A 12,799-nucleotide genomic window follows, 5' to 3' on the forward strand; every position below is an offset into this window, starting at 1 on the left:
AGTCTTTTCCCGAGCTCTTGCATATGTTTTTATAATTCTTTGCTCTCAGTTCCTTATACCATAGCACTCTTTTTTTCTAAGTTAAACATTTCTCATTAGGGCTAAACAACATGGAAACATGGGATTTTTGTGAAAGAACTTCAGAAGCTTTTATTCTGATGCCTCCGTACAGCAAAATCTTGTGACTAGGATATCAGGACAATAGCCCAAAGGCTTGATTTTGCCATTAATTTATGGAAGACCAAGGGGGTTACAGAAACAACTAAATGATAAGATTGCAATCTACGGATGGAGGTCATTTTAAATACTAGCAAATAAGCAAGTTCTTTCTTTCTTCCTTGATCTACTGTTTTATTCTTCAGAGGTACAATATATTAGGAAAAAATCACTAGCCTAAAAATAATCAGATCTGGGTTTAATTCTAATGTTGCTTACCAATTTGCTCTGTGACTTGAGTCAAGTTACTACTTGACCATTATGAGTCTCAACTGTCTCATTATATACAGATCTACTAAGACATCTCACTGGAATACTGTGAGGATCAATGGGTTCATTCATTCATCACTGAATACCTACTAATTACAAGGTATTGTGCTGCACATGGTAGGGCACACAAAGACATGAGCACTGTCTTCTCTAAACAGATCATAAATTCCTTGAGGACACTATGATATTAAGTTAGAATGCTATACACACCATTAGAGAGGTTTGAAAAGTGGTCTGGCATTCAGCAAATAAAGTAACTTCTAGGTAACAGGAGAATCCAGGAAAAGTAGCTGTTGAGCTAGATCTGGAAAAAGCATGTAGAAGGGACACCAATAAGAGCAAAGGTAGAGGGAACGATGGTGTGTTCAGGGAATGTTGAATAGAACAGATTGTTGGGGGGAAAAAAAAACCCAGATTATGGGAAACATAGAATATATAAAGAATTCCTAGTAGGGAGTGATATAATCAGAGTTGTGTATTAAGCTGTAGTGAAATGTAATGATCTAGCTCCAGTATGTAAGATGAAGTGAAGTATGGGAACCAGAAGCTGGATACTGGTTAGGTTAATGCAGTGGTCCAAGTGATAATGTGGTCCCAAAGTAGATAAAATGCAATTCATTACTACTAGTAAACTCTGTCTCCAGTAATACATTTTAAGTTTTTGAAGCGTAGGAATGTGAGTAGTCTTTAGTACATATTTATATTCTAGGATGATGTCATATATCCTCTAGAAACATAAGGAATAAGTAGTAAAATGCCCTTTTATTGCCTTAAAATACACACCTCTTCTGTGGGAAGGGCCACATATTCAGTCTGTAGGAGTCTTGGAACTGAGAGGCCAGGTCCTGGCAGAGATACATTTGATAGACGTCTCTTTCTTACTCCACTACAATTATTTGGAATCTTGAAGGCACATCGTTTATGATAATTTAATCCACAGCCTAAATATATTTTAAAAGGTAAAAAAAATAGTAGATTAAAGAAACTTTAGGGGCACCTGGATGGCTCAGTCCGTTCAGCATCTGCCTTCAGCTCAGGTTATGATCCCAGGGTCATGGGATCGAGTCCCGCATCAGGCTCCTTGCTCAGCGGGGAACATGCTTCTCCTTCTCCCACTCCCCCTGCTTGTGTTCCCTCTCTCTCTCTGACAAATAAACAAAAAAAATAAAGAAACTAATATATAAAGTATGTTACATAAAAAATACATGCTTCTTTATTTAATTTATTTTCTCTGGCAGCAATAGTTATCCTAATTAAGAACCTGGATGACAAGCTAAGTGGAAGCCAAAAAATTCAGTGTAAAATTATTGGCCTCCACCCCAGACTGACTGATTCAGAAATTCTGGGGATGGGTTCCAGAAAAGTATGCTTTAACAAGTCCTTGAGGTGATTCTGATACATGGGAAAGTTTGAGAACAACCAACTTAAACACTTCAGCAAACTGTGGACTGTATACTAACCCCTCCCATGACACGTGAAAGTTACACGAAATCCAAATTTCAGTGTTCATAATTCATTTTATTGAAACACAGCATGCTCTTCATTTCTTTACATCTTGTTTACAGCTTTCATGGCACAGGAGCAGAGTTAAGTAGTTGTGGCAGAGACTATTAGCCAACAAAACTTAAAATATTTAGTTTCTGGCCCTTTACAGAAAAACTTTATTGATTCTCCACCTTAAGGACTTAGAGGACTCAGAAATGTGCACCTGACTCCTGCCCCCTGGCAATTCTAGTTCAGAAAAACATATCTGTCCAATTCTAAACCCTGGTTACCACCTAGTCACCAACCAATGATCTTATTCTTTTTTTTTTTTTTAAGATTTTATTTATCTGAGAGAGAGAGAGTGCGTGCACGAGCGGGGAGAGGGGCAGAGGGAGAGGGAGAAGCAGACTCCCTGTCAAACAGGGAGCTCGATGCAGGGCTCGATCCCAGGACCCTGAGATCATCACCTGAGCCAAAAGAAGATGCTTAACTGACTGAGCCACCCAGGCACCCCTGGATCTTATTCTTTCATTAATGATTAGAAAATGCAAATACAAAATCCTATTTCAAATGTTACAAAAACTTAGAACACATACCTTCACATTTCAGTCCTTGACGTACCAATCCCCAGAGCATCTCACCACAATAATCACAAAAAGTGGGAGCTTTATAAGAATGTACGTAGAGAGTATGTGGACGAATCTGGAAGTCTTCTACTGTGGCCAAAGCTTTTTAAAAAGAAAAGTAGCAAAATAAACCCTATATCTGTAATGGCAATGAGATTAAGAACATTGACCATATTCACTTATGTCAAAGTACATGGAATCTTTTTTCTTTGAAAGTTTCATTTATCATAAAAAATAAATTATTTTCAGCATTTAATATTGTGGTTTTCAAACTATTTTAGGAAGTTCATCAACTCCAAATAATTTGAGCTCCAAAAGTAGGTTTGTAGGTAGGTATTTCAACCTCCAAAAACGTATTTACATAGTGATAAGATCACAAATAGTTGGTACATCTATTTTTATAATTAAAAACTGTTTAACTTATAACGCACTGGGAAATAGAACAGTAAAGTAAAAAAAAAAGGCAAAAAACCCCACAAAATGTGAAACTTGCAGAAACTGTGGAACTTAACCTCAATTGTAAACACTCTGAGTTCTAACTTATGATCTCAGCATAAGCTGTCTTCTTGATAGTCCTAGTAGTTAAGAAAAAGAGACTCCTCTCCTCTGTGAGCAACTGAACACTAGTAGACACATCCACCAGTAGCTAGCCTCTCACCTCCACCTGCAAGTCATTAGTGGATATCCCTGTGGCCTGATGAAGGGTCTAGTGCAAAGAAGGAATGGATAGGAGTACAACCTCCAGGGAGGACAAGAAGTGAAGCCCTTTTGGAGTGGAGAGGAAGAGAAGGACTGGGAAATGTACACATGATGGGGTGGTGGTGCAGATGCATGACTAATGTAGGGGCTAGACGAATGGAAAGATCAAGGACTAATAAGGAAAGGTGTTGATAGAGAGGATCTCAAGAACAGGCTGCAGAGATGAGTTTGAGAGTGGAAAAAATGGTGGAGGAGTCTAGACTCTTGGCTGGCTTTCCTTCCCTTTCTCTCTCTTTTCTCTCTTCCTCTCTCCCTCCCTCCTTTCCTGTCAAACAAGAAGTTCTGTAGGCCTACTAAGTGCATTCTTTGTTCCTTTACATTCCTCGCTAACAATCCTGCCCATCTGCTGCTGGATGAGATCAGAAATAAAAGGAGCTAAGGAACAACAAATAGCAAGAGTGGGTGAGGGGGAAACGAGGGAGGTAAGAAAATGCCCACTGAGAACACACAGGGAAGGAGCAATACTGAAATCATGGGGGACATTCAGTATTGCACTTTCCTCTTCCACATCTTCATTATTCCTCCTTTTCTCCTTTCTTTTTGGACCCCAATTCTCCTCTTCTATGCTCTTCACAGAAATGGGGAAAAAGAAATTGAACTTCAGTATAATTGTTTTATTTCGTTGACTCAAAGAGTATATTCCTCTTCCAGTTCCAATGATAATTCCCTTAGCTTAGTAACATTCAGATAAACAATTCAGGGCTTATTTTCCTACTTTCTCATCTGTGATATAACCTTCCTGAAAGTAAAATTCACATGGTCACCATTATTATAGATGAAAGAAGTTAAGCAACTGTACCACGAAGACTAAGTATAACTGAACATAGCATTTAGTACAAAAAATAAGGCTCGGTGAAGAAAAAGACAACATAATGAAAGGAGCTATTTACTTACCTGAAAGAACAACTTCTACTAGGTCTCCATCATGTATTTCATCTGCTGAGGTAATCAGCTGCAAAATATTTTCTGAGTTCATGTCATGGCGAAAGAGAAGAATTTTGTCATACATGCCAAAGAATCCACACTCTGGAAACTACATGAAAACAGTCCTATATCAGTATACCCATAGGTTTCTATTTTTATGAGTAAATGTCTCAATCTTCTGAAAGAACTTTACATGTAGTTTTTAACTTAACACTGTTTGCTAACAATTCTATTAATATCTAAAAGATCAACCATGTACTCAAGCATCCTTGGTTCAAGTTCAAAAATAGAACAGTAAGCTTAAATATAATTATTGATTATCTTAAAGCACATGTCTCTTAGAAATATGGGATTCTCCTTATCCAGTTATTGATGGAGAATATAATCTTGAATTTAACTGCTACTCTATCTTACATTGCCTGAGATAAGCAGTCTTTCCTGTCCTCTAGAACTGAGCTTCCTCTATAGCTACTAGCCATGTTAAATGCAGTTAAATTTAATTAAAATAAAATAAAATTAAAAGTTCAGCTCCTCAGTCACTCTAGCCACATTTCATGCGTTTAATCACCACCCTAGCTACTGGCTTGCCTATCATTTTGGACTGTGCAGATACAGAACACTTTTATCATCATGGTAAACTCTACTGAATGGTGCTAGTAGAAGATTAATAATTCCCAAACTACCGACACAAGAGTATCAATTCCAACATTTTTGACAAATGCACCTATGGTCTCTAGCATCTAATACTTTCTTTACTCACTGTTATTACAAATACATGATTCTTTATGGTAACTTTCTTTTTACTGTTTTTTTTTTTTTAATATTTATTTGAGAGAGGGAGGGAGGGAGAAGGGAGAGAGAGAGAATGTGCACAAGCGGGAGGGGCAGACGGAGAGGGAGAGAAAATCACTGAGCATGGAGCCCTACACAGAGCTTGATCCCAGTACCCTGAAATCATGACCTGAGCCGAAATCAAGAGTTGGACACTTAACTGACTGCGCCACCCAGGCACCCTGGTAACTTGCTCTTTTAAAAAACCTTTGACCAGAGCAGGAGACTTACAGATCTGTTCACATGCCCTATGTATATTATTCCAAGGCTTCTACACTTTGTGACTACAGAGCTGACACTTTGGGGATTGGCATACCAAGGACTAAAATATGAAGGTATGAGCTCTAGAAGTTTTTGTAGTTAATAAAGTTATTTAAGAGAAAATTTTAAGTACTTGCCTTACAAAATAACTTTAATTTCTAAATCAAAACCAAGATCATCTAAAATACCAGTGGCTTGGGAAATGCTGCTCTACGTATTTCAATTTTCTTTAGTTTATCTCAGAATTGAGATATTTTGGGCTTATTTTGGCTCCTCAGAGAATACCCTTTAATGCACTATACAGTACGTCACTGGCCTGCACTGAATGGCTTGATACGTATGTCACTCTAAACTGTAACTGCATTTATTGCAGGGATGCTGCTGCTGATATGGTTCACCTACTTCATATGGTAGCCCTTCTTTTTGAGGACTCATAAAAGAAATTTCTCTGGTTGGTTTTGTAATATGAACAATTTGATCATCCAACTAATCATGTTTTCTGTTTACTTCACTCACTGGAAAAAGTAAAGCTAAATTTGTGGCCCACTTCCAACATGAATCTAGGATATTATAGTGTGTGTTTTAGTTGGAGATGTCTTCTTATCTTCTGAACTTAATTTTCCCATTAAAAATCCATATATATATATATATATATATATATATATATATCTGTCTAAAAAGGTCTAAATTTTATTGGAAAAATATTAAATTAAAAAAATTGAAAACAATGACTTAATTAGAAATTTGAGTTGATTTCATTTTTTTATACCTGAGTAAATAATGAAAAAGTACAGAAATATTTAGATTTTTTATAATATTCTACTTTCAACTGAGTTACCGACAAAACTTTATAATATGCTTTAAACATACATCTAACAGTATAACAATTTTCAACTGAAAAGATAGGGAGTAAAAATACAGAATCAAAAAACATTTTTATTACATTTTAAAGCTTGAAATTAAAATGTTATAAAATTTTATTAAGTATTATCAAATTAGAAAACATCTAATAGGAGTAAAACATCTCCATAAATTAGTTGCAACAGTTCTTAACTATTAATTAAAAAAGATTCCGGGGCGCCTGGGTGGCTCAGTCGGTCAAGTGGCTGCCTTCAGCCCAGGTCATGATCCCAGGGTCCTGGGATGGAGCCCCACATAAGGGCTCCTTGCTCGGCGGGAGCCTGCTTCTCCCTCTCTGTCTGCTTGCCTCTCCCCTTGCTTGTTCTCCCCTTCAACCCCCGTCGAATGAATTAAAATCTTTAAAAAAAAAAAAATTCCACACTCCATCCTTATATAAAAATGACTAACAAGGGGCACCTGGGTGGCACAGTCTGTTTAGCGTCTGCCTTCAGCTCAGGTCATGATCCCAGAGTTCTGGGATCAACCCTCTGCCTCTGTCCCTCTCCCTGCTCCTGTTTGCACTCTCTCTCAAATAAATAAAATCTTTAAAAAAAAAACAAACAAAATTTTATATGAATAAAACTCATTTTAAAAGTTCCACATTTTTTGCATATCTTCTAAGTTCAAGGCATTGGTCCCATGGTTTGTAAAGGTAAGGCAGACATCCCCTCCCAGGAGTTTACAATCTAGTAGGAAGATGGAAATAAAACAAATGTATAACATAGTAAGGGAAATGCCAAAAATGAAAAATAAAATTCTATAAGAGGGGGAAAAAACTTTAACCGGGAATGTGGAATGTCACCTTAACAGTGATAAAAAAGAGAAGCAAGGTTTCCATGGGCAGAAAGTGAAAGTGAAAGTATAAAGGTCGTAGTTGAGAAAACACATAAATGGGAGAAAGTTGAGTGGACCCCTATGACTGAAGAATGAGGGGAGGGCTGGGTAGAAAGAGGGCAAAAATGCACACAGGAGCCCCATGGGGACTATACTTAAGAAAGAAACTTGGGAGTCAACAGATTGGGGTTCAGGCTTTGCCCACTACTAACTATATAGCACCTTAGATAAGCTGTTCAACCTCTCTATGCTGTTTCTTGGCTATAAATTTGGAATAACAGGAATACTGACTTTATAGGGTTCTGGTCAAAATTTATTTAGTTGATGCTATAAAGTAGTACCATGATCAGTAAGTACTAATGGTTCTTATTATCTTATATCTAAGGGGGGAAGAGAGAAAGAATCCCAGAGCAAGGCTGCGACATGATCAAATCTATTATCTTAAAAAGATAATGCTGACATGTAGTAGGGACTGGAACAGGAAGAGACCAGAGCAAGCTCCTAAAGAAGGCTGAAGCTACTGGTCAGGAAAGAGGTAGCAGGGTCTGGATTATTCAGTGAGAAGATGGAAAGCAAAACAAGAAGGAACACTTCTCCCTCAAATCTATCTTTGGTAAATTACATGGATCATTAGTATTGTTTTGACCAAATCAGAAGTCCCAAAAACTAAAGAGCTAAATAAACACATTAATGAAAGAAGAAAAACATCAAAAAATGTGTAGCTTAGAAAAAAATACATATAAAATAATCTTGATAAACACATGACCTAGTGAATTCATATTGGCATTAAGAAACTGAAGAGCAAATAAAAAGAATGACAGGGAATGTATTATGAATATTTACTTAAAATAAGTATTTGTGTACCAGGCTGGAAAGCCTTCAGTGATGATAAAGAATGAAGTAATTTTCCAGTCTAGCAAATGTTTACATAAACTATATTCATCTATATGGTTGAGAAATTACAGAGTTCCAAAAGGGGAAAAATGTATTAAATAGCTTGTAAAAAATAGATTTCTGCTATTCACAATTATGATTTGTAATTGTGACTTGGTAGGATATTTAGGAATCATCTGAAAAGTCAGCACAAAATGAAGTTACAGAAAATAGGGCCTGAAAAAAAAGCAAGAGAATATTAAACATTGCCACTGAACATCAGAGAAAAACTGTAGCCAAGTTTTAAAAACATTATGAAGTCTTGAGACATGGGCATATTAAAGATAAACATCTAAAAAGAAGAAACAAGGAAATAAACCATGAGTACACACTTTGAAAGATCTAAACAATTATACTAGGAAACCCTCCCCCCACAAAAAACAAAAAAGCAAAACCTTGTTGATAATGATTTGAATATACAGGTATTGACACTTCATAATTTTTAAAAATTCAGAGGGGCACCTGGGTGGCTCAGTTAAGCATCTACCTTCAACTCAGGTCATGATCTCAGGATCCTGGGATCGAGTCCTGTGTCGGGCTCCCTGCTCATTGGGGAGTCTTCTTCCTCTGCCCCTTCCCCACTCCCCCCACCTCTCGTGCTCTCTCTCTCAAATGAATAAAATCTTTAAAAAAAATTCAGGAATAAGATTTTCAAGCAGGAGTAAATTGTTAAGCCATGTCTCAACTCTGACCATACACTAGAATCACCTGTGGACCTTAAAAGATGCTAAGGCTCTCCTCCCAGGTTTATGGTTAAGGTCTGTGGAATAAGACATGGACACCTGAATTTCAAGTTTACTTTTATATTATTTAATATACTTATATATATACTCTTAAAAAAACAGACTTTAAAAAACCGTATTTTTAAGAACAATTTTAGAGTTACAGAAAAATTGAGACAATAGTACACAGAGATCCCATATTACCCACACCTAGTTTCCCCTATTATGAACATCTTACATTAATATGGTACATTACAATTAATGAACTAATACTGATACATTAACTGAAGTCCATACTTCCTTCATTCAGATTTCCTTAGCTTTTACTCAATTTCCTTTTTCCGTCCCAGGATCCCATACAGGATACCACATTACCTTCAGCTATCATGTCTCCTTAGGCCTCTTTTGGCTGTGACAGTGTTTTCTCAAGACATTGCTGGGTTCTGAGGACCTTGACTAAACATCAGGTATTGTATAGGATGCCCCACCATTAAAATTAATCCGATGTTTTTCTCATGATTAGATTGGAGTTACAGGTTTTGGGGAAGATCACAGAGGTAAAGTGTCATTGTCATCACATCATATCAAGCGTACCTACTACCAACATGATTTACTGCTATTGATGTAGACCTTGATTATCTGGCTAAGGCAGAATTTGTCAGGTTTCTTCACTGCAAAGCTATTCCCTCTGAACCCCTAATACCCGTACCCTTTGTAAGTCAGTCACTATGTGCAGCCCACTCTTTTTTTTTTAAGATTTTATTTATTTATTTATTTATTTGAGAGAGAGAGAGAACACATGTGTGCACATGAGCAGGGGGTTGGGGAGAAGAGAGCAGGGCAGAGGGAGGGAGAGAATCTCAAGCAGACTCCATGCTGAGCACAGAGCCTGACCCCACAATCCCAAGATCATGACCCTAGCCAAAACCAAGAGTCGTATGCTCAACCAACTGAGCCACCCAGGCACCCCCGTGCAGCCCACTCTTAAGGAATGGTGAGTTGTGTTCCTTCTCCTTGAAGGCAGAGTATGTATATAAATTATTTGGAATTTTTCTGCACGGAGATTTATCTACTTTCCCCATTTATTTATTCATCCAATCATTTATATACACATGTATACTCACAGATATTTATTAATACTTTGGGATATAATATACACTCTTTAAGAATATAATTTATTTTTGAATAGGTAATTTATTCCCATGGCTCAAAATTTTTAAAGTACAAAAGAGCATAGTGCAAAATCTATGCTGGAGTTGCCCAGTTATCCCTGCCACAGTCAACACTGTTGCCAGTTTTTCTTAGTATCCTTCTGAAGATATTTTGTACCTAAAATGTTTTTGTTGTTGTTGTTGTTGTTGTTTTACACAATTGTATAGTTTTATTTTACTAGTTCCCTACTGATGGGATAGGAGTCGAGGAATAAAAGTAATGCCAAACTGCTTTGAGTTCAAATCCTGATCCATTTCACTTACTAACTGTGTAACTGTGGCTAACTTACTTAACCTCAGTTTCTCTATCTCCTACTTCATAAGGTGATCATGAGAATTAAATAAATGAGTACACATAAAAAGCTTAGAACCGATCCATTTTGGGCACTATATAAATCTTAGCTACTGTTTCAAATCTTTTGTCATTACAAACAACACCTGATGTATAATCTTATACACACATCTTTTTCCACTTTTTGAGTATATGAATAGGATTACTTCCTAGAAGTAGATTTGCTAGGTCAAAGAATATTTTGACATTTTAATTTATTTTATTTTATTTTTTTTTAGAGAGAGCAATTGCATGGGGGTGGGAGAGTGAGGGGGGCAGAAAAGAGGGAGAGGGAGAAGAAGAATTTTAAGCAGGCTCCACACCCAGCATGGAGTCCGACTAGAGGCTTGATCTCATGACCCCGAGATCATGATCTGAGCCAAAATCACGAGTCAGACACTTAACTGACTGAGCCACCCAGGCACCCCTTGACACTTTTAGATATTGCCAAAATGTTCTTTATAGAGACCATGCCAATTCATGTTTCCATAAGTAATATATTGAGTGCTTATTTTTTCCACATTCTATTTTACAGTGTTTTATTAGTCAGCTTAGGCTGCATTAACAAAATATCATAGATGGAGTAGCTTAAATACCACAAATTTATTTTCTCAGATTTCTGGAGGCTAGACTCCTGATATCAGGGTACTAGCATGGTCAAGTTCTTGAAAGGCCTCTTCCTCACTTGCAGACAGCAACCTTCTCACTGACCTCTCCTCCAAAAATGCACATGGCAGGAGAGAGAGAGACAGACACATCTCTTTCTTCCTCTTCTTATATAAAGCTACCAATCCTATTGGATTAGAACCCTATGACTTCATTTAACCTTAATTACTTCCTAAAAGTCCTATCTCCAAAGTCACACTGAGTGAGGGTTAAGGCTTCAACATATGAATGTGAGGGGTGGGGAGGAGAGACACAATTTAGTCCTAGCAAATTTGTTAATGTTAGGTAAAAAATGGTTATTTCAGTATAGTTTTAATCATAAGAAGTTGAACATCTTTTACATGCTTAAGGGACAACTGTATTTCCTCTGTATACACTAGTTATTCATATTCTTTGACCATTTTTAATGGATTAACAGATCTTTAAAACTCCAAATCCAAACATTCCTCAAAATGTTTCTCATTATACAGGAAACCCTTAATAAGTCCTGGACAACATATCAAAAAACACAAACAAAAACCCTGTATATTGGGGCGCCTGGGTGGCTCAGTCAGTTAAGCGGCTGCCTTCGGCTCGGGTCATGATCCCAGGGTCCTGGGATCGAGCCCCACATGGGGCTCCCTGCTCGGTGGGAAGCCTGCTTCTCCCTCTCCCACTCCCCCTGCTTGTGTTCCCTCTCTCGCTGTATCTCTGTCAAATAAATAAATAAAATATTAAAAAAAAAAAACCCTGTATATTTAATAGCATATATGTTGAATTTCTCAAAATGATCTGATGCCAATAAAACATCCTATACAGGAAAAGAGAGCTTTACCAAAATAATAGCTGTTTACCTACACCAGACTCCAGTAGAAAAGAACAAAAGAGAACTTTTTTCCCTTTCAAAATTGTATAATTTTAAGAGGAATAAATATTCTAGCAAACTAATGATAATCAATTCTTGATTACATTTATAAATCCACTATTTTCATTGGACTCCTTTCTCTTTACCATTCAGAATGCAAGTCTTAGCTAATAAAATGGTATAATGCTTTCTAAGCATTCTACTTTCATGGGGAAAAAAGCAATTTGTGATAGGGAACAAGATTAGAAGAGCAGCAGAGGTGGTAACATGCTTAGTAACTGTAATTGTCACTGGCCATTTATTTAGTATATTCCTAAACTAGGATTCTTAATCAGGGCAATTTTGTCCCCTAGAAGGTAATGTCTTGAGACACTTTGGGGTCGTTACAATGTGAGGTACTGGTGTCTAGTGGACAGAGGCCAGGGATGCTGCTAAACATCCTATGATGCATAGGACACTGCACAAAACAATTATCCAACCCAAAATGTTGACAGTGCTGAAGCTGAGAAACACTGCTCTGGGGAATAAAGGGGTCAAGAATATAGAGAGACTGGAAAATGTGGAAGGAAGTTGACCAAGTTCTGAAAACTACACATGCCCATATTTCCTTCCCTAGCCTACCTAAGCCTTGATTAAAAGAAGAAAATAGGAAATGAAAGAGACAGCAAAAGAACTAGCAGGGTAGAAGTAAAATAGGCCTTTAATTGGGCCTCATTCCAAATTCCCCCCAGGCTTTTCTGGACTTGCTTTCTACAGACTGCAAATGACTCCTCTTGACTGTGCAAAATGAAGTCTTTTCCCAGTCCATATGGGAGAGGAATGGAATTTCATTCTAAGTTATCAAATGCTCACCCCTTATGCACTGCTCTCTTTGCCCACTTAACATTCCATATGTCTTTACTTTTGCAGTAAAGATGGCTTCAATAATAAAAAACAGAGCATCTTATCTTTCTAGAACCATCTTACGGAAATAACTTTTGATGGTG

The 12,799-nt window shown here is 37.2% G+C and overlaps 1 protein-coding gene across 4 annotated transcripts in view; it reads right to left on the reverse strand.

Annotated features, from left to right (window-relative positions):
- Window positions 1-12,799, reverse strand: part of PRKD3 (protein kinase D3) — an 86,324-nt gene that overhangs the window by 41,819 nt on the left and 31,706 nt on the right. For all 4 annotated transcript variants that reach the window (XM_032410303.1, XM_032410304.1, XM_032410305.1 and 1 more), the window contains 3 exons: window positions 4,251-4,389; window positions 2,568-2,699; window positions 1,270-1,427 (listed from right to left, as the gene is read on the reverse strand). In XM_032410303.1, coding sequence (XP_032266194.1) covers window positions 1,270-1,427; window positions 2,568-2,699; window positions 4,251-4,389 — 429 coding nt within the window. The remainder of the gene's footprint in view (window positions 1-1,269; window positions 1,428-2,567; window positions 2,700-4,250; window positions 4,390-12,799) is intronic.

The sequence above is a fragment of the Phoca vitulina genome, unplaced genomic scaffold (assembly GCF_004348235.1).
Source record: "Phoca vitulina isolate PV1807 unplaced genomic scaffold, GSC_HSeal_1.0 scaffold12, whole genome shotgun sequence".
In the NCBI taxonomy this organism is placed as follows: Eukaryota; Metazoa; Chordata; class Mammalia; order Carnivora; family Phocidae; genus Phoca; species Phoca vitulina.